Genomic DNA, 24,361 nt, shown 5'->3' with positions numbered 1-24,361 from the left:
AGGACAAGTTTTTTACTTTCCAAGCAATAGTTCATTTTCATATCCAAAGATGAGACATATAAGTGTAAAATTTAAACATAAAAAAGGATCAGCACAATGCGACGCCTTATCTGGACCTTAACATCACTTCACACAATAACTGCTTGTTACAAAAGCAGTAAAAGCTGCTTGAACGTGGGCTCATGTGACAAGGATTCACCTGTTAACTTGTCCGATGAAGAGGAGGAAGTCAGGAAAAAATGTTGTCTGGGAGTGGTAGTTTGGAGACCTAGCAAACCGGCAACCTACCTGAAAATTTAAAAGCACCAAAAAAACCTGAAAGTTTTGTTAGTAAAATAAATAAAAAATACAAACAAACAGAAGAGCATTGAGTGGAAACAGCTGAAAGTCTCATTATTCTATTATATATTCACTCCACTGAAACTCTATAAATCCAGCAACAGTTCATTTTCTGACTAATTGTGTTTGGCTCTCAAATAATTCCTTTCGATCTGAGATATTAGAACATGATTTAAAATACTAATTCACAATTAGATTGCAGCTGTAGTTAAATATCCGTAATTTCTCTCTTAATTGAAGGACTTTTTGTGGTTTAAAACCATGCCGGGTGCATTCACTTTTTGTTTCCATTGGTTTTATATTTATGGGGCAAAAATGTTTCCTACACAAAGGGTGAAAGATGAAGAGAAATCTGTCCCTCTCAATTATTTTCACATTTTTGACAGAAATTTCTGGAAAGGGAAACGCTTGTGCTTGTTCTGTCTCTGGCAAGAAGCCAAACATTCATTCACCACATGACAAAATGCATTTTCCTTTCGTCAACAAAACAATCTTTTCTGTGTCGTAGCAACGATACGTCGCAATCTTTTAACAGAAAATCTGTTTTATCTGCCTGACTTTTTTTTAACCTGCTTTTCTTTAGAAACAATGGAGAAACTGCTGTTCTTCATTCAATTTTGCCCAAGCATCTCAAATCTGTAGGTTTCCTGGACTTTCAGCAAACTCGAATAAACCTAAGAAGCACAATGTTATGCTTTTAAGTCAAGAAAAAAATTGGTTAATACTAACAGTACTCTATCTCTGCTTGTCTTAGTTTCGGGCTTACATGTTGGAGCAGAGACAGCAAGATGACAACGTTTCACAAAATGCGACATCCTCCGGTCTAATTCATCACTTTAAAGTGACGTCAATTAGACGTGACACGTGAAGCAGCTGTCACAACGATCATACTATTAGAACTGACTGCCGTCTTTATTTATTCATCTTTTTTGTTAGGGCTTGGTCAAATGTATTTAGAAGAAGAAATTTATTCAAATTTATTTATCTAGAAATATTTATGACCTGGGATTGAATGTCAAAAGTTCTTCCAAAATGGAAGACTTAATATTACTCATATCTCCAGCAGCTCTCTCTCTCTCTCTCTCTCTCTCTCTCTCCCTCCTCCGCCATCTTTTCTTACTTTTTAAGAAGATTTTACTGGGATGTATTTCTGGGTCATGGGGAGGTGGACAGAGAAAATGTGGAGTCAGAAACTCCTTAAAATGAAATAGATTATGTGGTGAATAAGGAATCAGACAGTGCCAAATCTGCTTATTTTTAAGTAAGAAAACACAAATTATGCCGAGTAACCAAATGGAAGATTGTAGCAACAAGGTATCCTCCCCCAGAAAAACATGAATTTAATTTTAAAGCACATTTCAGCAGCAAAAAAAGGCTTTAGTGGACAGGAAGGTCCTACAGTCTATTCAAATATATAATAAATCTGTTTATTTATTCAAAAAATAGATATACTCCCACAGACATAGAAGCCGAGGAATAACATGGCCTCAGCTCTGAAACTGTCTGGCTGTTTGCTCTGTAAAAGTAAACGAGTGCAAATGTGTTGCAAATGAAATCGAGAAACGAAGAAGAGAGTGACGGGACAAGAAGCAGGAGTGAGAGCTGAACAACAGGAGGAAGAACGAGTCAAAGCAGAAATAAATCTGAGCTCTTGTTGTTTGTACGTCTTCAGTCGCAGGCGGAAGCTCATTATAGAGGCAGCCGTCATGCCAAGAAGCTGAAGTCTCAGGAGAACAAGGCCAAAGCCAAGCTGTCAGTCACACCGGAGACCAACGGGAACAGCTGCGGTCCTGCTGGTCCGGCCCATCCGCTCCCTGCTAACAGCGGCAACGGTCAGGGCACAGGTGGCGTTTATCCCCCAGACAGATTACTGATCTGAACGCTCAAACTTTTGATTGGACTTCAACTCTTCCTCCCTGTCATCCTCTCTGCAGAACTGTTCTCCATCCCCCCAGACGCCCTGTCCTCCGTTAAGCCGTGCCTCCCGTCCTCCACCTCCCCTCTTTCCTCGTCTCCCTCCGTCAGCAGAGCTGGCAGTGAGCCTCCGTCGTCCAGCCCGCCCTCCGCCCTTCCGGCCCCCGGCCTCTCTTCGTCTTCCTCATCCTCCTCCTCCTCTTCAAGTTCTTGCCCCCCATCTTCGGTCGCCCCGCAGACCACCTCCTCATCCTCCCAGGATGCTCCTCACTCGGTGGAGTCCGAGGAGGAGAAGGCGAAGAAGCTCCTGTACTGCTCTCTGTGTAAAGTGGCCGTCAACTCTCTGTCTCAGCTGGAGGCTCATAATGCAGGCAAGGACAAGAATGGATGAAAATGTATATATCTATATAAGGTTTTTGGTACTTTTGCATGTTTGGTTTCACTTTGGAGTAAAGATGAATCACATGGGTGAATATTTCTCTCCTTAGCCTATTTACACGTTCATTGACACACACTTTAAACACAAAATCCAACAATGTGAGTGAACATTTTTTAGTGAAGCCTTTGAGGAGTTATCGTCTCACCTTTACGCTTCTCTGATTGGCCAGGCTTACATAAAAAGTGAGCAAACAAACCCTGTGGTAAAAAACGCTGAGAACAGGAAGAGTATCTAAAACCGCCACGTTGACTGAATTTTTTTTTCAAGGATTAGGAGGTCTGACAAATCCATCTACTTTTGTGAATTACTCCAGGAAATACGCTCTGAATACTTAAAAACCCTTTTCTCTAATTTTGCCCAGAGGTGGAGAGGCGTCTCTAGCTGACGCTCTGAGACTCTTCTACCTTCGAGTCTTTTTGACTCGATGTTTTGTGCCTCATGCGATGTTTCTTTACGCATCTCAGGTTCAAAGCACAAAACGATGCTGGAGGCGCGCAGCGGCGCGGGGCCGATCAAAGCTTACCCCCGACCAGGGGCCAAACTGAAGAACGGCAGCAGCTCGGCCCTGAAGGGCTCTGGCCTGCAGAACAAAACCTTCCACTGCCAGATCTGTGACGTCCACGTCAACTCTGAGATCCAACTCAAACAGGTAAACAAAAGTCAAATGCCTCTTGATCTCTGTTATTTACTTATGTTATTAGACAAATACTTCGCTTTGCCAATTTGCTCCCCCACATCCTTTCCATGTGTTCTCATTTCTCCCTGACCGACATCCCTTTATTGCACCCCCAGTAATTACTCTTGGTTGTTTCTGATTAATTATGGAGGCAATAAAGCATGCAATCCTGCATATAACTTCCAGTTTTCCTGACAGTGTTTCTGTTTAGTATTTTTGGTAAACAAAACCCTTCCAGACCATTAACACGAATCTCCTTCGGTTACTTGCAGTCAAAATGCAGCACAAGTGCCTGCTGATGCTTTATTGATACAACTGGTGTCACTAGCGTCTCTTTGCCACCATCTAGTGGTCAGAGTGAGAACTGTATCCATTTAGTACGCGTTTGTGGGTGAAACGCTTTGGAGGAGGATGAACTGGACAGAAACCAATGTAGAAATCCAATTTCAAATAAAATCTAGAGAAATTGTTTCAACACTGTTGCAGAAGATTGCGTCTGTTGCTGATATTTATGCAAAAACAATCCGTTTACTTGGAAGGTTGTACATAAATTATAGGTAGTAGGTCTCCAGATGTGTTTTAAATTTGAAATCTAGAACCTTTTTTTTTCCCACCAGAACCCCACGTTCTTCCTCCTGAGCCAACTAAAATAAGCCGGCGTTACCTCTTGCTCTCAGATACCAGTTCTTTAAGAAATATCACTGCAGCCCCATCAACTATTTACCGATTATAGGTTGCTGTAAATCGACGGGTGATTAGCATGAGACAGCGAAAACGTGAAGATGGAAAAGCGGTAAAGGCTAAAGTCTGATTTGTTTATGTTGTTGACGTTGCAGCACATCTCCAGCAGAAGACACAAGGACAGGGTGGCAGGAAAACCCAGCAAGCCAAAGTACAGCCCTTACAACAAGCAGCAGCGCGACTCGCTCACTGTGAGTGTCTCCTTCCAGCTTTCTGCTCAACTTACAGTGGAGAAATTCACCAGTAGGACAGAAAGACACAAACTACCTCAAGAGCATTTGCTTAACTTTGTCTTCGTATTTTCTCTTTTCCCTTGTGCCTTTTCTCCTTGTTATCTGCATGTTTCGTCTTTCATTTGCTCTACTCCTGACCTTTCTGTCTCTGATTCTTTATTTTTCTAATCTAAACTCTTTTTTTTCCTTTCATCTTCTCTCCACTGCTCATTTCCCATATTCTTCTGTCTTGCTTGTTCTTCCTTCTTCTGTTCCCTCTTTGATTTTTCCTTGTCGTTTTATTTGATCTTATTTCATTTTATATATGCTGTCATTTCTTATTCCACTTTATTTTCTACCATTTTCTTGTCTTTATTTTTTTGCCTCGCTGTTTTGTCCGCTTTCTCACTTCATCATTTCATTTCCCCTTTATTTTCTTATCTCATTTTTTATTATTTTTTTTATTTCACCTACTGGATTTGATCATTTTCCTTTTCCACTCTCCCTCTGTTATCACTCGTCTCCTTGTCTCCTCAGAAGGAGCTGGCGAAGCCTTCTCTACCTCCTTCCTTCCTTTCCTCTCCTTTCACTTCCACGTCCTCTCCCCTCCCTCCCTCCATTTCTCTCCCTCCTGCCTCCATCTCCTCCTCCCCCCTCCTCTCGCACGCCTCCTCACCCCTGACCCCCGCCATCTCCCTCCACCCTCGCCCTCCGTCGTCCTCGTCCCTCTTCACCGCCTCCTTCCTGCGTCCCGCTCCGGACCCATCCGAACCAACCAAGGATCGATTCTCTTCGCGCCCTACTGATGTCCGAGGGAGCGGCGGGGAGTCGAGCCCACAACCTTTGACCCCTAGCCCGCTGTGCGCTGGAGCTCCAGCTGTTGCTGCAGCTTTCTTACTTGACTGATTCTTCCTACAGAGACATGAAGAGGATGGAGACGTCGTGCTTTCTTATCAAAGACGCTCTGGTTCCATCCAGCACCTCCAGACATGGAGGGCAGAGGGCACCGTTGCGTTCACTGACCCACTGAAGTTGACCTGAACAGAACCAGTGGCTAGCAAAGCTCCCAGACGTACTGGAAATCAGGATAAATGTATGCAGTTGTGGAATATTCATGAAGATCCATTCAGCATCGTATAGAAAGCAATAAGAGTTACAGGAGATGGGTTCAAGACTGGAAAAAAACCCAAAAAGGCTGCAGCTCATATCTTAAATCATTGTGGTGTTCCACATCCGGTGCCCATTTAACAAAAATATTAAACATTTTTATTTTGTTTTTACTGGGTTAGACTTTTTGAAAAGCTTTATTTTTTTCCCCTCAATCATTTGATGCATCAATACGAAGGATTCCAACTAGTTTCTGCAACTTGAGGGATTGCTTTTGTTTTGGTGACAAATATTGGAGGCACATAGTTGGATTGCTAAATGTGGATCCTCTTTCCTTTTCTTCTTTACCATTTGATTTAAAACATCTACCTCGATGAAAGACCTACAAAACATATTTGTTTTTGTGAAGTTGTCCTTAAAAGGAAAATAGAAATTTGTCAGTGACAAACAAGAAAAACCAAAATGAGCAGAAATCGGTACTGGCCGGGAGAAGAGTGATCGGTGCAGCTCTAGATTGAATCCAAATGTCAGAAGAGGGGTGAAAACATTGCATTGGTTGTTTAGCAGGCTGATAATCTGCCTCTTCTTACACGGTAAAAAAGAAGAGGACGTAGGAACTGTCCTTCCTCCCACTGTAGAAGCAAACCAGCATTAACAAGATGTCACAAAACAAAAAACACAAAAATAAGACGACTGCTGTCTTCTCATGCCTCAGATGTGGCTTCATATATAAATATACAAATACCGAGGAATTATTTCTTTTTTTCTTAACTTTAAGTAAAACAACCAAATATGGGATCCCCCAGCCTAACCGAGCAGATGTCAGTCACATATTAAAACAGTTTCAGTACATTAATTTGTTTTATCTCATTCAGATATTTCTTTTCATGCACACTCCTACTGGTTGTCATAGAGACTACACTGAATCAAGAGCAATGTGGGCTTTGACTAGACCCCGAATTTACCATTTCTCAATTCTCAGTTGGTTGATTCTGGATTTAAATCTAAAACTAAAGTATTAGTTTTTTATCATAGTAAAAATTGTAATTTTTTAAATCAAAAGCCCCACAAGAGACTTGTATCTCTAAAGTTAAACTATTAATTATTAGCTCTCAAACCATATTGACTGGAAATGTTCTAATTTATAATACCTGGAAATGTGAATGTGTCTTCTCAATATGTATTTATGCAGAAATTCTTTTTTCAATCAGAGAAAATCAGTTCCTATTGGTTTAAATATCAAACTGTCTTCTTACTTCATCATTACATTGTTTTAAATCTTTCATAAAACCTAAGCAAGAGACAAAAAAGACTTTTTCTTTTGCCTTCATGTTGTTGAAAATGTCCATTGTTTCAGAAAATCTAGTTGAACTAAAATTTATAGAAACGGATAAAAATAATGCATCAGTAACCATCCTTCTTCTTCTTTGTCCTGAAAAGCTTTGTTGTCAAAGAGGTGCACTTAACCAACATACAGAGGAAATGCATCTATTTGTCTTCTTTCTGAACTAACTTCAGATTATCTGAGCAGAAGGTAGACATGAACCAGTGGGAATGTTTTTGAGGGGTTTTTTCTGCGGTTTCAAATCCTTCACCATGTTTCTTCCTCCTGAACGACTTGAAGCATCCCCGTCTTCCAGTGTTGACCTGACGGGTAGAAAGACTTGTGTGTGTGTGTGTGTGTGTGTGTGTGTGTGTGTGTGTGTGTGTGTGTGTGTGTGTGTGGGTGTGGGTGTGTGTGTGTGTGTGTGCGTACTTGCGTGCGTGTGTGTGTGAGTTTATCTATGCACCCTGTGTGACTCTCATCCATATGATGGGTGATAGGTATTTGTGAATCTAAATAGAAGGACAAACAGACAACGCAAGTGAATTTTATGAAAGCTTTTGCAAAAGGAGAGAACCCAGCAAACTGCTGCTTCCAGCCGTTCACTGAGCGCTCTGAAGACCCTTTGTTAGGGCTTTCTCTTTTATTGCAAAGTAGAAAGTAGAAAAAGGAATGTGGAGGGAGGCAGATAGGAGTATCCCGAAGATACAAGTGGCTGCAGCTTCAAGGTCTGTACACAGCTGCAGCTCCAAAGTCTAACAAGTATGAGAGCTTTTCTCAGGGATGTGAATAATAAATCTATTATAGCTACCAATGTAAGAATGATAACAAAACATAATTATTCTAACATTTCCCCCTGTTTATAATTCTTACGTAATAACTATGCAAAAAATAGTATAAAAAGAAAAAGAATGGATGACACATGTTATACAAGAGTTGAAGAATACATAATATATAATATAAGAAGGATAGAAAAAAGAAATGTAAAAGAAACATTGAAAACCAAATGCATATAATGTGGTGTTAATAATATAATAATGTTGAATGTAAGAATGAGAACACAGAAAAAAACAACAACCCAAAAACAAACAAACAGCAGAAAATCAAGTGCAGTTATCATCACTAACACCATTTGTTTTCACATTTTCAGTGTAGGAGTCATCAAGCAAATGATTTAATCTGTTTATTAATTTACAAGACATCATCATATGTACTCATTTTCCAGTCATCTTCTTTCTTCTGGAGCAACATGTAGTCCTCATCTGTGTCAGAGATTACCCTGACCAACTGATAGCTGAGCAGAGCAGTGTTAAATGTCTTTAACAGCATGCTTTGAAAACATGAAATGATGCAGGTTGTGAACAGACAGAATAGGATCAGTCCAGTCAAGATGGGTGTTTCTTAAACAAAAGCTGCCACCAGATTCTGGAGGTCAGCCAAGAAAGAAAGTCAAAAGTTTGTGAGCCCTGAGTTGCACTGTCCACATAGTTCTTAAGCTCTTCCAAATCATGCAGGGCATCATGAATAGTTCCACCAGTTCCTCTTTCATCTCATGTTGAACCTATGATCTTGCAGACGCTTCCTTGAGAGGTTGTGAGAAAAGCCAATACAACACGGTTTTCAAAAACATGTAAGCTCCATGTCCGCACAGGAAGTACCAGTCAGCCATCACCCATTGACCATAGTCTCCTGGCACTATGGCGCTGCAACGAGCTTTCTTCTGTCGTCCTCTCGTCTGCTGAGTGATGTCGAACGAACCTCCTTTCCTGAAGCAAATTGTGACAGTTTGGATTGTCGTTCCAGATGCTGTGTTCTGGGGTTGGCTCCTGACCTCTGCAGGCGACGAATTCCAGTGTTGTTTCGCAGAAGGTGTAAACTGTGTTACACAGGTTCCATGGGAGCATTCCTAGTGTTGTAGTTCCAGTGTTGTAAATGCAGCTCCTGAGAGACCCTGGTTCGGCTCCTGCCAAGGAAATGGTCTCTGGTATTCTCATCACAGTCTGTGGAAATGGAAGAACATCAGCAGCAAGTGAACAACAGTTCATAGCTCCAAAAAGTCCTTTAGCGGCAGCTCCTGTCCGAAGTGAAAAAGAATAGTCCTTTTTGCACCATCTGCAGCCCTTTGGTATGGGGATGCTGCACCTTGGGTGTGTGCTCAGGCCATAGAGACACATCTGTTTGTCATCAGTGATGTTACCTGGTCGAAGGCCTGAGTTGTGTGTGGCGTAGGGCAGCTGTGCACACACATAGCAGTTCACCTCATGAGCAGTCCTGTTCATTAGTTGCCACCACAGGTTAGTGCTGCAGTCATGTGGATGAGACTGGGGGAAGAGTGTTTGTGCTTCTCTCCTTATCTTGTGGAGGCTGAGGCAGCTTCCACTCCAGAACAAAAAACATGCTGCAGTCACAGCGCAGCAGAGATTCCACCTGGCCTGTGAGAATCCCATTGCTGCTCAGATTACAGAGATGTTAGAATGTACCTAGGACTCTATAGAACAGGGGGTTGATGATTTCTTCACCACCGTTGAGACAAGTGACCCTAAAAAGCCAAACCCCTGTGAAGGTGGACTCCCACCTGGTCCCACCTAGGCTTCCAACACTCTCTGCAACTTACAGTGACTGAGATGAATCCAGCTGGGTCGTTCAGCAATCTTTACAGCAGTTAGAGTTGTTATCAGCACTTAGAATGGTCCCTCCCACCGCGGGCTGGCCCAGCTCTTCCTCTTTATGACTTTGATAAACGCCCAGTCTCCTGGCTTGGTGGGAGTGGTTTCCTGTGGGAGAGGAGAGTCAGAGGGCAGTAAATTTGCATTTGACACCTCCTTCTGTTTCAGAGTCCTGATCACGTAATCTGCCAGTGTTTGCTCCTCATCTGCATGTTGCAAATCTGGTGAAAATATAGGTAATCTGTATGGTGTGCCATGAATTATTTCAAATGGTGTTAATCCTTCTTGTGTGGGTGTAATTCTCATGTACAACCTTACCAAATCTAAACATTTTAACCACGGTGTTCCATACATTTTCTTTAATCTAATTTTCAGTATAGATGGTTTGTGGTATTGGAATAATAGTTTTACATAAGCTTTAGCTACTGTCAAAGCATCTGGATGTTTTGCTAGAACTATTTCAACCCATTTAGAAAAAGCATCAATAATTACCAAACAATATTTGTTTGCATTGTTTGAAATGGATAAGAAGGTTTTGGGAAAGTTCCTCTTTTGGCCTTGTGTTCCCTTGTGGATTGTGTCTAACACAAAGTATGCAGAACAAAAAATTTTTAGATAAGAATTTAGTCCATATGTTGTGAAATACTGTAGTATTATCCCCACTATTCCCCCTGTTGACACATGGCATCGCCCATGTGCCACAATTGCGGCTGCTTTAGATAAAGACTTTGGGAGAACTGGTTTGTTATTGACTTGAAAAATTTCCTCATCATTCATTTTGCACCCTGCTAGTTTTAGCTAGCAGTTGTATTGCTTGAAGGATAGCTGTTAGCAAAGAGGCATTTTGTTAAAGATCTTACATATGGATGTTATCAAATTCATCAAGGTGAAGCACTTTTGTTTTACTCCTGACAGAAGGCACAACCCAGAGTTGGCTCTGCTGCAGAACAATGTTATTACCCTTTTACATGAAAATTACCATTCTGAAATTAAGCCAAAATCTCAAATCCTCTAATTCAATATTCCTTTATGAATTTAATGATCATCAATCAATCAACCTTGGATTAAAGGTTTTAAGCGTTATCTAGAAAACATTATGTTCATTCACAAACATCAATTTGGAGTAACTAGTTAGATAAAATATCACAATTTAATTTAACCTTGCATTTCAGACCAGTTGACAAAGTAATTTTTATGATTTAAATAATAATTTGATCAGTTACTCGGTTCTTGAGTGCAATCTGTTTGCTCCCATAATCACACTCATTTCCATCAACGTAATGCGAGACAAACAAAAACATAAAAATTAATCAGATTTTCAGCCACAAATTTATAGTCTGCTTTCATTGTTGTCCTTTGCTCAAAAAGAAAACGAAAACTTTTGTAAATAATTATTAGCTTAGAATCTTTGATCATTTTTAGCTGGTGTAATTTAGTGGCATAATTTCCATTAGTTCTTTGATAAACTTTTAGCGATTGCAGTTTTCTCTTCACGGTTTCCCAACCTGTGGCTCATGGACCCTAAGAGGATCCTTAGCAGTGGCCCTGCTGTTCAGGACTCAGAGTTAAAAGGGACAAACTGAGAGAATTTGTCTATCATTGAACATAAAAGCCGTTAAGACTTTCTTTTCTGGCTAGATAATATGTGAACAGGGTTATAAAGCAAGCAAGTCTTCATTGCAGTAGCAGTGTACAACAGTTGTGTATGTGTATAACACTTATTATCTTGGATGAGCTCATTTCTCCCTCCTCCTCCTGCTGCTGGCGTCGCTGCAGGCTGTCCCTCACGCAATGTCCATGCTGTCCACAAATGAAACAAGGGTCAAACAGTTCAGTTTGTTGTCTCTGAAGCACATTATCCTTCCTTCTCCACGCTGATGTCAGGGAGAAGACCAGTGGAGGTTGTAAGAGTTCAGTTGCACCCAAACACAGGAATGTAGTTTCAGACCAAATGTCTAGCAGGACTCCATGTAGTAGTTGCTCAATGACAGTTCCTGGTGTCAGAAAATTAGGATCAGCAGATCTCTTCTTTGTCTTCTTTATCACTGTCATTAGCTGGTGAGGGGGGAGGGACATCATCTCGGCCATGGCAAGACTGGTTTGAGTTGAGGTCAGAGGTCAGACGCACCTCAGGGAGGCTCAGACAGCGGAAAAAGAAAGAAGCAAATAGGAGTCAATTAGAGTTTGTCTTTCTTTCTGTTTTTTTATTTCTAAATATATATCTGTATATATATCTATAGATATATATACAGATATATATATATATATATCTATATAGATATATATATATCTATATATATCTATATATCTATATAGATATATATATATCTATATATATCTATATCTATATAGATATATATATCTATATATATCTATAGATATATATATATATATTATATATATATATATATATATATATATATATATCTATAGATATATATCTATAGATATATATATCTATATAGATATATAGATATATATAGATATATATATAGATATATATATATAGATATATATATATATATATATATATAGATATATATATATATATATAGAGATATATATATATATTTCATATCTATATCTCTTTTCTCTCTTTAGATTATATAATTTTAGCCACTTATTACCCAACATTTTATTTAAAAGTTAAAAGTCATTAACTTATTTGAACACATATAAAAATGAAACATGTTAAACCCACAGTCTCTTATCCTTTGCCATGTTAGAGTTTAATGTAGAATGTAAGTTAATTTAAGTTTAAGTTAACTTAGTCTGAGAAAACATCAGAGATCAATGAATTACTTTAAGTTTGTTGATCCTAATGCTGAGGTGTGAAGTCAGTGAGCAGCCCTCTTCTCATTTTAAGCCTAAGTGAGATATGAGGCTGGATAATGTCCAGGTCGGTACCAAAACTCTGATCGCTGACCCCCCAAACATACAGCCAAAGGATCACAGCACCAAAATTGGTGTCATTTTCTTTTGTAATTGTTCTACCAAGTAATCAATACATTGAAAAGAAAGGAAAAAAATGTTGTCATCTGTTGCTTTCTCTGTATAATTTCCCCTTACTTTTGCCCAATTTTTCCCTAATGAGGACATGGCTACTTCTACCCCATTTAGTCTGTATGAGTGAATTAATCCAGCCATGTCTTCTATCCACTTATCGGGGTCCTCTGCAACATGTGTCATTCCTTCCACAGCCTTCCTGGCCTCTTCTAAAGTCCAGGGTCTGAAAACATAAATGTGTGGTGACTGGCCATCTCTAGGATTTGGGTTTGGGACCTGGATCATTGGATATTGTTCTGTACCGTCAAAACTGTTCAAAACTTTTGGCTGTTTGTACTGCCTGAGATTATATGAATGTCCCTGATTACTGGAACCTGCGCCTTCCTTCATATAGCAACGGTGGGTAGACAGGAAGGGATGGATAAAGTGTATTTGGAGTGAGAACTGACAGTGGATCTGTGGTCAGCTCAGCTGGTGGTGATTTGCAGGAGTGAGAGTTGGAGGGGCTGAGGGGAGTGCTGCCTGTGTGCGTGGAGGAGGGGCCTGCATTGCACCTAGTATGGGCTCATTATCTTCCGGCTTTACAAACAAAGTAGTGGCTTCCTCACTTTTACTCCCTTTGTCTTTGTTTTTTCTAATTTGTTCTCTCCTTTCTTTAGTTGCATCTAACCATTGTTTAGCACATTTCAGTTCTTCCTCCTTTCTTTTTCTCCTCCTTCCTTGTTTTTCAGCTACGCTTTTTTCTAATATTCCCACTAAAGTTTGCCATTGTTCAATTTTTAATTTCCCATCTATCTTAAATTTCTTCTTCCATTTTGACATGTGTACTGTGCTACCAGGAAATCTGGACAGCATGTACTTTTCATCCCCTGTGGGATCCTCAACAAGTGAGGAATTACAAGAATTTTTATTTCCCATTATTTAAGTACTCTGCAATTTAGCTTTAGAAGTGACTTGATATTTTGTGCTCTCTCTCAAGTAAGTGCTGGAGGTCAGCGCTTAGTGTCCCCTGAAGAACAGGCTTCTAGACTGAGACTAGCCTCAGTCCGGTTCTTCACTTAGGATTCTAATTCCGAGGACAGAAAGTTTTACTCACAGAGAGAGATGAGCACCACTCGCTCTTGTATGCACACATACACACACACACACACACACAGCACGGCAGCAATGACACAGCAATAACGATCGCAACTACAAACAATGACACAGCAACAAAAATCGCAGCAACAAACAATGACACAGCAACAAAAATCGCAGCAACTAACAATGACACAGCAATAAAAATCGCAGCAACTAACAATTTCCTATCAGTGCGAGGATTTTTCCTTATGGGAGGTCCTCATTAAAAGAGGGGCTCTAAAAACACCTCTCTCGTAGATTTTAGTTGAGACGACAGGGATTCTACACCCTCTGGGACTTTAGTCAAGTTGTTCCGACAAAGACTCCCAACCTGTTTAGCTGATAAACATCAACTGGGCCTTTAACCCGTTTAGTCAAAATACTATTTGACAAGGACTTTAACCTTTTTAGCTGATAAACATCAACTGGGACTTTAACCCTTTAATTATTTAATTGTTTCACTCACAGAACCAGTTGGACTGTTCGGTCGGATCTCGGCAGTCCCGCCGCTGGCAGGCAAAGTCGGACCTAAGGCGCTGGCCTGGCGAAGAATTCACTTCCTGAGTCTTTCTCTCCAAGTCCTAATGACTCTGGCCGTGCACGGTTTCAGCGCGTCGTTCTTCATCTGTCAGCGAACAAAATGCGAGATCCGGGTCACGGCACCAAAATGATAGGTATTTGTGAATCTAAATAGAAGGACAAACAGACAACGCAAGTGAATTTTATGAAAGCTTTTGCAAAAGGAGAGAACCAGCAAACTGCTGCTTCCAGCCGTTCACTGAGCACTCTGAAGACCCTTTGTTAGGGCTTTCTCTTTTATTACAAAGTAGAAAGTAGAAAAAGGAATGTGGAGGGAGGCAGATAGGAGTATCCCGAAGATACAAGTGGCTGCAGCTTCAAGGTCTGTACACAGCTGCAGCTCCAAAGTCTAACAAGTATGAGAGCTTTTCTCAGGGATGTGAATAATAAATCTATTATAGCTACCAATGTAAGAATGATAACAAAACATAATTATTCTAACATTGGGCATAATCAAGAAGGCGCCCAGCCAGGTCATCTGCCTCCTCCATCTGACGACGTCGCCATAACGCAACATATATATGAGCTGCCGCTTTTTCTCCACTCCTTCACCGTCACCATCAGCAGCACTGGGATCCGCAGGGGGCCGGATACTGGGACCAGGTTCCAAAACTGGTGAGAGGTTAGTAGAGATGCACTGGCGGAGCTTATAATGTTTGTTTATGTGTGATTTTAAACAAAGCTGACATAATTATTTTCCGTTTCTTCCAAAAATAAAAGTTTATCTAAATAAAAGGCACTGGAAAAATAGCATATAGTTACATAAGAGTTGTAAGAGGAGATCAGGACGAACTGCGTTTCATTGCACAACTTGGACGCAGGTTTTCAGTCCCACTTCAGATGTCATTCATGCGCTGCTGTGCAAAATGTCCTGAACCGAAAGGACAAGCCTGCAGACAGAGACAGAGAACACATGCTGTAAAATATGCATCAAACAGATTTTTGCTTTGAATTTATTCTTCAAATGTATTTTAAAAGATCCTATTTGCAGACTTAATGACTTCTCTCTATGTACAGTATTTATTTCCTTTGGACTTGTTTTCAATGCGAAATTATGAAATGGAAGATATGCAAATGTAAACTTTGTCAAGTGTCACACTTCTTTCTGTAAATTTTTTGTTTTCATTAAAAACAAGTGAGCAGCATTCAAAGATTGTGTTTGTTTAATGATCGCTCAGAATCAAGAGACAAAAAAAAAGGTAGCGAGAGGTGTGGGTGAAATGTGTCCTTTTGTTGTTTATTTTAGATCTGGTGTTTAAAAGAACAAAATTGGAGTCAAGTTTGAATTTTACACTTATGATCTCTAATCCACACATCATCAAATGCGACACTGAAACTCCGTTCAGTTATTCCGGCCTGATATCAGTGTGTTTTTATTCCCCTTGAGGGAAACCTCTAGGCGCATAAGTATTCCTGCAGCTGCATTAAGTGTGACAGAAAGATAAGCAAAACTTTATATTTGAATATGCCTGGGAGAAAAGGCTACTCCCTATCGTTTTCTTAATCGACAATGTAGCGCTTTCTCTGAATAAGTCTGTTGTACCGACATGTTTCACTCTTGACCTTGGGAGAACAACAACGCCGGCCCTGATAGGAAGCTGCTCTCTCCTCTTCTCCCACTTCTTGTAATTCAGAATATGCAGCCCGACCTTGTGAAAAGCAAATAAACACGAGTCATATACTTTGCATTGCTACCTGCTCATATTTTCCTAGCTTTTAAACTAAATGAAACAAATCTAGACTGAAATGTAATAAAACAGAATACGACATAAGGTGTAAGTGTTTTGCACACTGTGCAAAAAGCTGCTAGGAGCAGAAAAACCTGAGCAAACTGCTCATGTTGAGGACAGAGCCAGAAAACTGGACTGAGCTGGACATTTTGTTTAACTGGCTTGATAATTTACTGCATTCTAAGCAACTTGTGCTTTGTGTTCTAAAGCAAGTCCAGTAAAACTATGACCATGTCACTTTAGTGTCGAACCTGACGAACACGTCATTCATTCAGGCTTCAGACCAGCAATAATTTATCCGAGATTAGAGATCAAGACAAAAAACAAGTTCAGATCAAAGCAGAAATGTAATGATTGCATTGTGGTTGTTTCATATTGTTTGTATTGTAATTTCACCGGTGATCACCTGAATGTAAATTGTGTTCAAGCTGAAGTATAATGCTCTTATGTGTGGAGGAAGGTGAGCTTGTCAGATTTTTGGCCAACATGTAAAACACTGAGTGTTGAGTAAAAACGCTGCATCCTGAACACACCATGAAGCACGGTGGTGGCGGCATCATGCTGGATTGATTTTTTTTTTCCCAGAGAATTCAGAAGCTTGTCAAAGTTAATATATATACATATAATTTTGCATGTACATTAGACCATGAGCTGATGGACGCAGATAAAGTCAAACAAGTTATTTGACATCACTGCACTAAACAGCATCTCAAGCCAACCTGGCATCAGCTGATAGTTTCAAATTGGTCAGAAAGTATCACCTCTTTTCCCTCCTTCTCTGATAAAATTCAGCTTTCATAAATAACTCGTTTGAAATGTTTTTTTTATTTTTTATTTTCATCATTTCAAATGTTCCTCAGGTTAAACGAAGATACGTTTGGTTACAAAGTCACTGCTGTCCCTTTTGTTTTTCTGGAGGACCCTGGGATAAAACTTTGAACTTTTTAAGACACAGTTTCTATTGAGCTGCGGTGACGCTGTAGCTTGAGGGTGAAATTATACTTTTTAAAGCGAGGCGGCTGTGAGGGGCTGGATGAGAGGAGGAGTTTTTCTCTCACTTGTGGAATAAAGGCGACGCGGAGCTGCATGAAGACACTGCAGCAACCAGAGCTCAGATGTAAGATTTATGTGCTTGATATTGTAGACGTAGTACATTATGGGAAAATTGTGTGCAAGTAGCTAAAGTGCGAGTGTTTACAGTCTCCAGACAGAGTGCCTCCCTGACCCCTGCATTATAACCAGTGGAGGAAACAGAATCTCGGATTCGATTTTGGGGCTTAAATAAGGAAGATGCAGGATTACGAGGAGTCCGTCTTGTTTCTGGGCAGCTGGGGCCCGTTCCAGAGGAGAATCTTCTTTGTTCTTTCCCTCGCCTGCGTTCCATGTGGATACAACATCCTGTCTGTCATCTTCCTGCTGGCCAGCCCCCCACACCACTGTAACATCCCTGCCCACAGCAACCTGAGCCAGGAGTGGATCCAGGCCATCATCCCAGTAGAGGTATTCTGAATCCGAGCCAGTGAATGCGTTCACTTTGGCAAAGCATTTCAGCCATTATAGGATGTGGAAGTTTATCTTTATTGTTTATGATGTTATGTAAGTAAATTGCTCGCATCTGTTCAGGTGTGAATAGCGAACAAAGCTGCTATCCTCCATTTGTTTTAACTGTTCGCCCTCACAACCTTTACTATCAGTTTGCATCGCAATATATTGTTGCACGGGTCTAAAAGCCTGGAGCAGTAAAAGATTATGGTCGATCCGACAAACAGCAGAGGAATAAGAAATACAGTAGCTACTGGGCACACAAAGAGTCAAGTTTTTATTCAGGAGCAGCAGAGGGCAAAAGTAGAGCTTTGGAAGAGGAATCAGATAACAACTGCATAAATTAATTAATTCTCCTAATTTTTACGTAAGTAGAAGATTTTTTTTAATTTCTTTTTTTATGCGAATGAACACAAACTCAAGATTTTGATCTAATAAGATTTTTTATATTCTTTAAACCGCAAAATCAGCATATGAGTGAAGCAATGAAATTGTAAACTTCAACTTAATTATTTTAGGATAAATAAATATCACTCCAGATTCTAAAATTATCATAAATATTTATTTGATTTCTATCTCATGAAATCTCTGGACGAGCTGCCTGTCCGTCACAGGGACACACAGAGACACAATGATGAACTCTGACACCTTGTTTAAAACAAGGTGCCCATTCTTTGCACAGATTAGATGATTTGTAAAATGTAGAAAAACCATATTGTATTTACCTACCACAGTGCACACAAACACTCAGTACAAGCATTTTAGAAGTGCTGTGTTACACTAGGATGCGCAGATTTGTAGATTTACTCAAAGCGTGTACTGTCGACATAAAGTACACACAAACGTGAATAATTCGGTGGAAGGTTTCATCGTCAATTCAAATCCCGTTCCTGACCTGATGCGGTCTGGTCCACAGCTGCCCTGTGCTCTGTAGCAGGAAAAATAAACTGTGGAACTGCAATTGCATTGTTTCCTGGTCAGCAGGTGGCCGGGCAGCCGGAGAAAAGCAGCTGCAGCCGGTACGAGCTGGACCTGGTTAGGAACCTGTCTGCATTTGGAGTCAGTCCAAACTGGTTGCAGAACCAGTCGGCGTCGGAATCGAGGCCAGAGGCTCTTCTGTCACAGCTGAAGCGGGAGGCCTGTAGAGATGGATGGAACTACAGTACGGAGCACTTCCAGTCCACTGTGGTCACGGAGGTATCATCACTCTGTGATTTAATAAAAAGCAGCATGGAGTTAATGGTTATTTCAGTATGGCAGTAACACACAGTAACTCACACCTCAGCTGGCTCTTCTTGTTCAGACTCAGTCATTCTGAACTGGTTCTTACTCATAACTCACTGCAAGGTCGTGACCTTTCCCCACAGGCGCTGACTGCATTTTGAGCTTAACAAAACCATTTATACATGCCTCATGGTTTAAAAAGAAGAAGAAGAAAAAAACCTTCTTGAATTTCTTTTTTTCTGAGCTTTTTACAACGTGTGACAATTTTGAAACATCTGAAACCGACAGCTTGACACAAAAGTCAGAGGTAGATAGAAAGATTGATGAAGCTTCATTAAGAAAAGAAGCTCCATCTGGGTGAACTGGTTAAGAGGAACAGAACCGAAAGATTGAAGCTGGTTGTTTTTTTGTTTGTTGGGGGTTTAAGTTAAATGTTTGCTTCGTGTTTTCCTCCCAGTTTGACCTGGTGTGCAGCGACCAGTGGAAGCAACCTCTGACCTCTCTCGTCTACTTTCTGGGAGGACTTTCTGGATGCTTCATCTCCGGACTAATCTCTGACCGGTGACTCTCCGTCTCTTCATTTAATGTTTGCAAAATGACGTATCTCTCCGTCCCCAAAAAACATAAATGATTTACAAATTGGAATCATTTCCAAGCAGTTAGATTATAGAATTGCCATGCTTGTTGATTGCATGTTTTAGTCTTGTACAAATCTATTAATGTCTTATAATAATCTAAGCTAATAATGACAATTAAATTGAGTTTTTTGTCTGTTCATTATCGTCAAACATCGTATGATGACCTGCTTCCTTTATCAGAGTCATTTTTTTAAAATGATGGACTCCAAACTGCTCATAATTAGCATTAGAAAATCTTTTCAGATAGATTATTGCTAATGTTTGGTTTTTGTTATTATAGTGTGAACAGAAACATTTATACAGTGCATTTGATTAACTGTGTAAAACCTATGAATGCAGTATATAGGGTCTGTGTTTTTCACACGTCCCTGAATTTCGAGTCTATATTGGTTAAATAATAATTATAAAAAGCACAGCTGCACATTTGGTTTATCAGCAAAATTCACAATTTTGGGTGTCTCCAAAAAATATGTCACAATATGACCAGATTTTACTCAAATTCAACTCCAGGTCAAAGGTTGAATCATCCAGATGATTAAAAGTAGCATTTTGTGTAGGATAGTTGCGCTTTTTAAATAGCTCCTGTTTGATTTTCTTTAGCACAAACAGCCCTATTATTTACATTTAACCAATAAACACAACCAGAAGTTGAGGCTGAATGATGATGATCAGGATATTTCCTTTTTAACCGAGACTGTATCTGTTGCATTTACGCCCGAATCCTTCTCTGCTCTGGCGCTGCAGGTTTGGCAGGAAGCCCGTCCTGTTCGGGTCTATCGCCGTCCTCAGCATCTTCAGCAGTGCTGTGGCTCTCGCTCCATCCTGGCCTGTCTTCACTGTTCTCTTCTTTATGCTGGGCCTGGGTCAGATCGCCTCATACATAGCCGTGTTTGTGCTGGGTATGTTTCTTTGTGGATCTTTGCTCTCACCACATCCTAATGCTGTGTTCATGGCCACTCCGATCAGAAAAACCTCGTTTGTTTGTTGATTTCTTTTATCACCTTGCCATTTCTCCGCATACATGATGCATTCTGAATGTTAGAAATGGTCAGGACTTACATTTGACCTGGAAATGATAATAAAATGTCGGCGTTTTCTCCACAGGCTCAGAAATCCTCGTGGGCTCCAGCAGAATCCTCTTCTCCAGTCTGGGCCAGCCTTTCGTCTATGTATCCTCCATGATGCTGCTGCCAGGAACCGCGTACCTGGTCAGGAGCTGGAGACACCTGTCGCTCATCATGGCTGTGCCTGGCTTGGCTTGCATCCCCCTCTGGTGGTAAGATGGTCTCACCGCACCCTTGATTTTTCGCACTCTGCATCTTTACGCCAAGATGTACAGAATAAGGGGCGCAGTGCTGCAGTGACAGGATGATAAGGAGGCATAATCTCCTCCAAGGAAGGTGAACTTGCATCATGGTGCAAAATAAACAGTGGTGTGACACCACTGCTCTCGCCCAGAACTGTGACACATTTGCTACTTTCAGCTGTAGCTCTTGCACTTGGTGATAAACAAACATAGCGCAATATTGTCTCACTCAGCCGAAGAAGTGACATTTAGTATAGTTGTGGAGTGAGCTCACTCCATAATTAAGCTCCTGGTTTTAGCATTAAAATGTACAAGGGCCTTCTGTTTGGGAGCTTTTGGGGAACTGAGTTTCCGTCCCTGATTGTGTGTCTGCATGTCGACCAGGCTGGTTCCAGAGTCTCCTCGCTGGCTGCTGTCTCGGGGCCGCTTGCAGGAGGCCGAGCTTCTGCTGAGGTCAGCGGCTCTGGAGAACCAAGTGGAAGCTCCTCCAGTCATTTTTCTCCCTCCCAAGGTAGGAACCACCAGCTGAACCTCGCTGGCATACATAGGTGATGGAACAGGTGGGGACCAGGGGTCCATTGCCCCCCCACTTTAGGGCCCTGCTGGTCCGCTGGTCCCACCAGACATTCATACAGGCTGCACACCTGTAGGTGGTGTATTGATGTTTCCTACTTTCTCTCTGCAGGCTGAAAAATCAGCGACACATCAAGCAGAGTCTGTCAGCTTCCTGGACCTGCTGAAGACTGCAAACATCCGGCATATAACACTGAAGCTGTGGCTAATTTGGTGAGCTGCAACAATTTTTATTTTATTTATTTTTGTGCAAAACCATTTTGCTTAAGGTACACACCATCCGAGCAAGGTAACCTTTGTCAAATCGAAGCTTCTTCTATTGAGAAGACTGAAAATAATTTGAAAAAGTGAAATAAATCTAAAAATCAATTAAAATCAATCGGGCTTGGGAGTTTGAGTGCACTTCTGTCTTTGCAGGTTTTCTATGAGCGCCAGCTACTTTGGCTTGTCCTTCAGCATGTCCACTTTGTATGGCAACCCCTTCCTGAACTACTTCCTGTTCACAGCTGTGGAGCTCCCGGCGTACTTTGCCAGCTGGCTGGCTGCACGCAGCTTCCCTCGCCGCCTTTCGTTCATCGGCTTCTCCCTGCTGGGTGCGCTGGCGCTGCTCTTCATCCAGGGCACCATGAAAAGTGAGCGTGAGAAGCATTAGACTGCACTCTCTTGACTTTTACTTTTTTTTTGTATTTAGCGTGTGCTTCTTAACTTCAGCATCTCATCTCACTCAGACTCTGTTGACGCCACACAAGCTTCTTGAAAGTAATGAAAGAGTAAAGCATTAATCCAGTGCAGTGAAGAAGTTTTTACCTCCTTACAGAATTCTTCTGTTTCTGCTATTTTGTCTCACTTGAATGTTTCAGACCGTCCTCAAACATTGTATCAGACAAAATTGACTTTCGCAAGAACAAAGTGTAGTTTGTCTCGAATCGTTTATGAGACAAAGACGTCCAAACAAACCTGACTATGTGCAGAAAAGTAATTGTCTCCTGAACCTAATGATTGGTTGTGTCATTCTTGGCAGCAGCAACTGACAATGAGTTTGTTTTCTTTTGGTTTTTTTACATCACTGTGCAGGAATTTTGTCCCACTCTTCTTTAATTCAACCACATTGATTAGACCACAGCAAAACCTTCATGTTGCTGTCTTGTGTCATTCATAACAGAGCTCTTGCTAGTTGATTTTCCTGCTTGCATAACAAAAGTCAAAGATAAACTGACGTGTGATAGCAAGACATTCTCCTACAGCATGTTCTGACAAGAATTCATGGCTCCTTCAGTTGCAACAAAGTGTCCAGGTCCCATCACCATCACACCAAAAACATTGTGCTCGTCCGAAAGCATGATATTCAGTTTTGTGCCAGTTGTAGTAAAATGCAAAAAAAAAAAAAAAAGAGATCCAATTTCATCTGACAGGTAAACTGAGCATTTCTTGACAGTCTTGGGGATAATCAAAAAGTTTTTTTTTTTTTAATATAAGACAAGCTCCCGAAATCTGAAATTTGAAAGAACGTCACTGCACCATAAAACAGCCCAGACCTGCAAGATATCAGGCAGAGAGCATGGAGAACAAGTGAATAGTCCAAGAAGTCAATGAGCATTAAGAGCTTCAGAAAGGCCTGGAATCAGCAGGTACAACTGCTTTGAAGAAAACAATACATAAAACATTCATCCACTATGGCCTTTATGCCTACTCACTGCCCAAGACTCCACTGCTGAAGAAAAGCTTGTTGAAACGAGTTTAAACTTTGCCTAGCAGCATTTACAAAAGTATTTTTACAACTTGTGGCCTCACAGCTCCTCATCCTTTGTTGCAGGTTACCCAACGCTTACCATGTCCCTAGTACTGTTGGGTAAATTTGGTATTCTGGCAGGAAATGGGGTGATGTACATCTACACCGGAGAGCTGTCTCCCACAGTCATCAGAAATACGGCGATGTCTTCCTGTGCCATGTTCTCCAGAGTGGGATCCTCTGTGTCACCATATTTGCTTGAGATGGGTGAGACCTTTAAATCTCTACTGGCTGTAAAGAATCCAAAGATATCAATTATAAACTGAGTCTAATGTTTAACTCTATTCAGATGATGTTTGATTTGACTTTTGTCTCCAGCTGAGTTTAACAAGCTTCTACCCTGGATTACTTTGGGCGCTCTGTCACTTCTCGGCGTTCTTCTCTGCATCTTCCTGCCAGAAACGTTCCGACAGCCACTTCCTGACACCATTGAGCAGATGCCGGTCATGCAGTGGTGAGTTTGTGTAAAGCTTGAGGACATTTTGGGGGGATTCTCTATGACAGGCTAATACCAAGTTGGGTACAATTGTGAGATGGAAAAACATAAATAGTTTTCAAAAACGTTGCATAAAAAAATGACGTTACCTGGGGAAGAAGGATCGCTGCATTAAGTGAGCAGAAAACGAATCAATTAAAGCAGATACTGAAGCATTTCTGCTTATCTGACTTACAGGTTTGCATGTCCCTGGGCCTGCAAAACAGCTCTGAAAGAAGAAGAAAAAATTGCTAAGAAGCAGACTCCATCAATTGAGATCATCTACACGACTTGTTTATAAAGCAGCCACTACCAGAACCAAGCTGTATAGTTCTTTTTATTTCAGAAATACTCTGAAGGAGTTTAAAGTCATGCATCAACAAGTCTTCCATGCAGCGAGAAAGAGAATGTTGTGGGACTCAGAAACAACCTAAACTCAAATTGACCTAAGAGTGAGAGACATGAAAGCACACCGCAGCCTGCTGCAGCAAATAACTTTTGCGCTTTGTTTCACCGAAGGACTGAAATGCTGGAACTGAGATGAGGAACGCAATATACGGTACATAGAACTGAAAACGAAAGAACACTATGAAGACATCCTATGATGGTTTTCTGACATCAGTAATTTCTGAATATTCAGTTAGTTAAATTATTAAATTGTTTTGGAAATTATTGGTGTGTCGGCAGCATTTTTGTCTTTTTTTGCACTTCACATGAACAACAGGTGTACATTGAGAAATCGGGGTTTTAATTGAGCAGCGAAGACAAATATTCAGATGTGAATATGTCAGGTTTAATATTCACAAACCTGACATGTCCACAAATCAAGAATATGGTATTTTCGCTGTTCAGTAAACTTGGATCATATGTTTTTGCATGTTAGCATCATCCTAATTAAGACAAAACATTTGAAACATATAGCTTTGTGTCTTTGTTCATCCATATCAACTTGTCTGTTGATG

The 24,361-nt window shown here is 40.8% G+C and overlaps 2 protein-coding genes and 1 long non-coding RNA gene across 9 annotated transcripts in view; 2 read left to right on the top strand and 1 right to left on the bottom strand.

Annotated features, from left to right (window-relative positions):
• The window catches only part of znf385b (zinc finger protein 385B), a 91,908-nt gene extending 84,592 nt beyond the window's left edge, over window positions 1-7,316 (top strand). For 2 of the 4 annotated variants that reach the window (XM_055031449.1, XM_055031452.1), the window contains 5 exons: window positions 2,012-2,183; window positions 2,274-2,624; window positions 3,157-3,341; window positions 4,205-4,300; window positions 4,859-7,316. In XM_055031449.1, the coding sequence (XP_054887424.1) occupies window positions 2,012-2,183; window positions 2,274-2,624; window positions 3,157-3,341; window positions 4,205-4,300; window positions 4,859-5,227 (1,173 nt within the window). In that variant the 3' untranslated portion in view covers window positions 5,228-7,316. The remainder of the gene's footprint in view (window positions 1-2,011; window positions 2,184-2,273; window positions 2,625-3,156; window positions 3,342-4,204; window positions 4,301-4,858) is intronic. The other 2 variants (XM_055031450.1, XM_055031451.1) reach the window with 2 other exon arrangements.
• Window positions 7,295-14,559, bottom strand: LOC129360932 (uncharacterized). The gene is made up of 2 exons (XR_008606109.1): window positions 14,010-14,559; window positions 7,295-11,556 (listed from the first exon to the last, which is right to left on the bottom strand). It is a non-coding gene; the product is annotated as an uncharacterized LOC129360932 (long non-coding RNA).
• Window positions 14,560-16,773: 2,214 nt separating this feature from the next.
• Window positions 16,774-24,071, top strand: LOC129360873 (solute carrier family 22 member 4-like). Of its 4 annotated transcripts, XM_055031350.1 has the most exons (12): window positions 16,939-16,969; window positions 17,053-17,352; window positions 18,376-18,591; window positions 19,076-19,179; window positions 20,001-20,155; window positions 20,361-20,532; window positions 20,947-21,073; window positions 21,248-21,348; window positions 21,553-21,767; window positions 22,949-23,131; window positions 23,243-23,378; window positions 23,598-24,071. In XM_055031350.1, exons 2-12 carry the CDS (start codon window positions 17,143-17,145, stop codon window positions 23,698-23,700), a joined length of 1,722 nt encoding a protein of 573 aa, XP_054887325.1. In that variant the 5' UTR covers window positions 16,939-16,969; window positions 17,053-17,142; the 3' UTR covers window positions 23,701-24,071. The 4 variants fall into 4 exon arrangements, with proteins under 4 accessions (XP_054887327.1, XP_054887326.1, XP_054887324.1 ...); XM_055031352.1 differs by having other exon boundaries at window positions 16,774-17,352; window positions 23,006-23,131; XM_055031351.1 differs by having other exon boundaries at window positions 16,778-17,352; window positions 18,379-18,591.
• Window positions 24,072-24,361: the final 290 nt, after the last annotated feature.

The sequence above is a fragment of the Poeciliopsis prolifica genome, unplaced genomic scaffold (assembly GCF_027474105.1).
Source record: "Poeciliopsis prolifica strain line A6 unplaced genomic scaffold, Auburn_PproV2 SCAFFOLD007, whole genome shotgun sequence".
Taxonomy (NCBI): Eukaryota; Metazoa; Chordata; class Actinopteri; order Cyprinodontiformes; family Poeciliidae; genus Poeciliopsis; species Poeciliopsis prolifica.
Note: the sequence above shows the minus strand (reverse complement) of the source record. Positions and strands in the feature narration are given on the sequence as shown.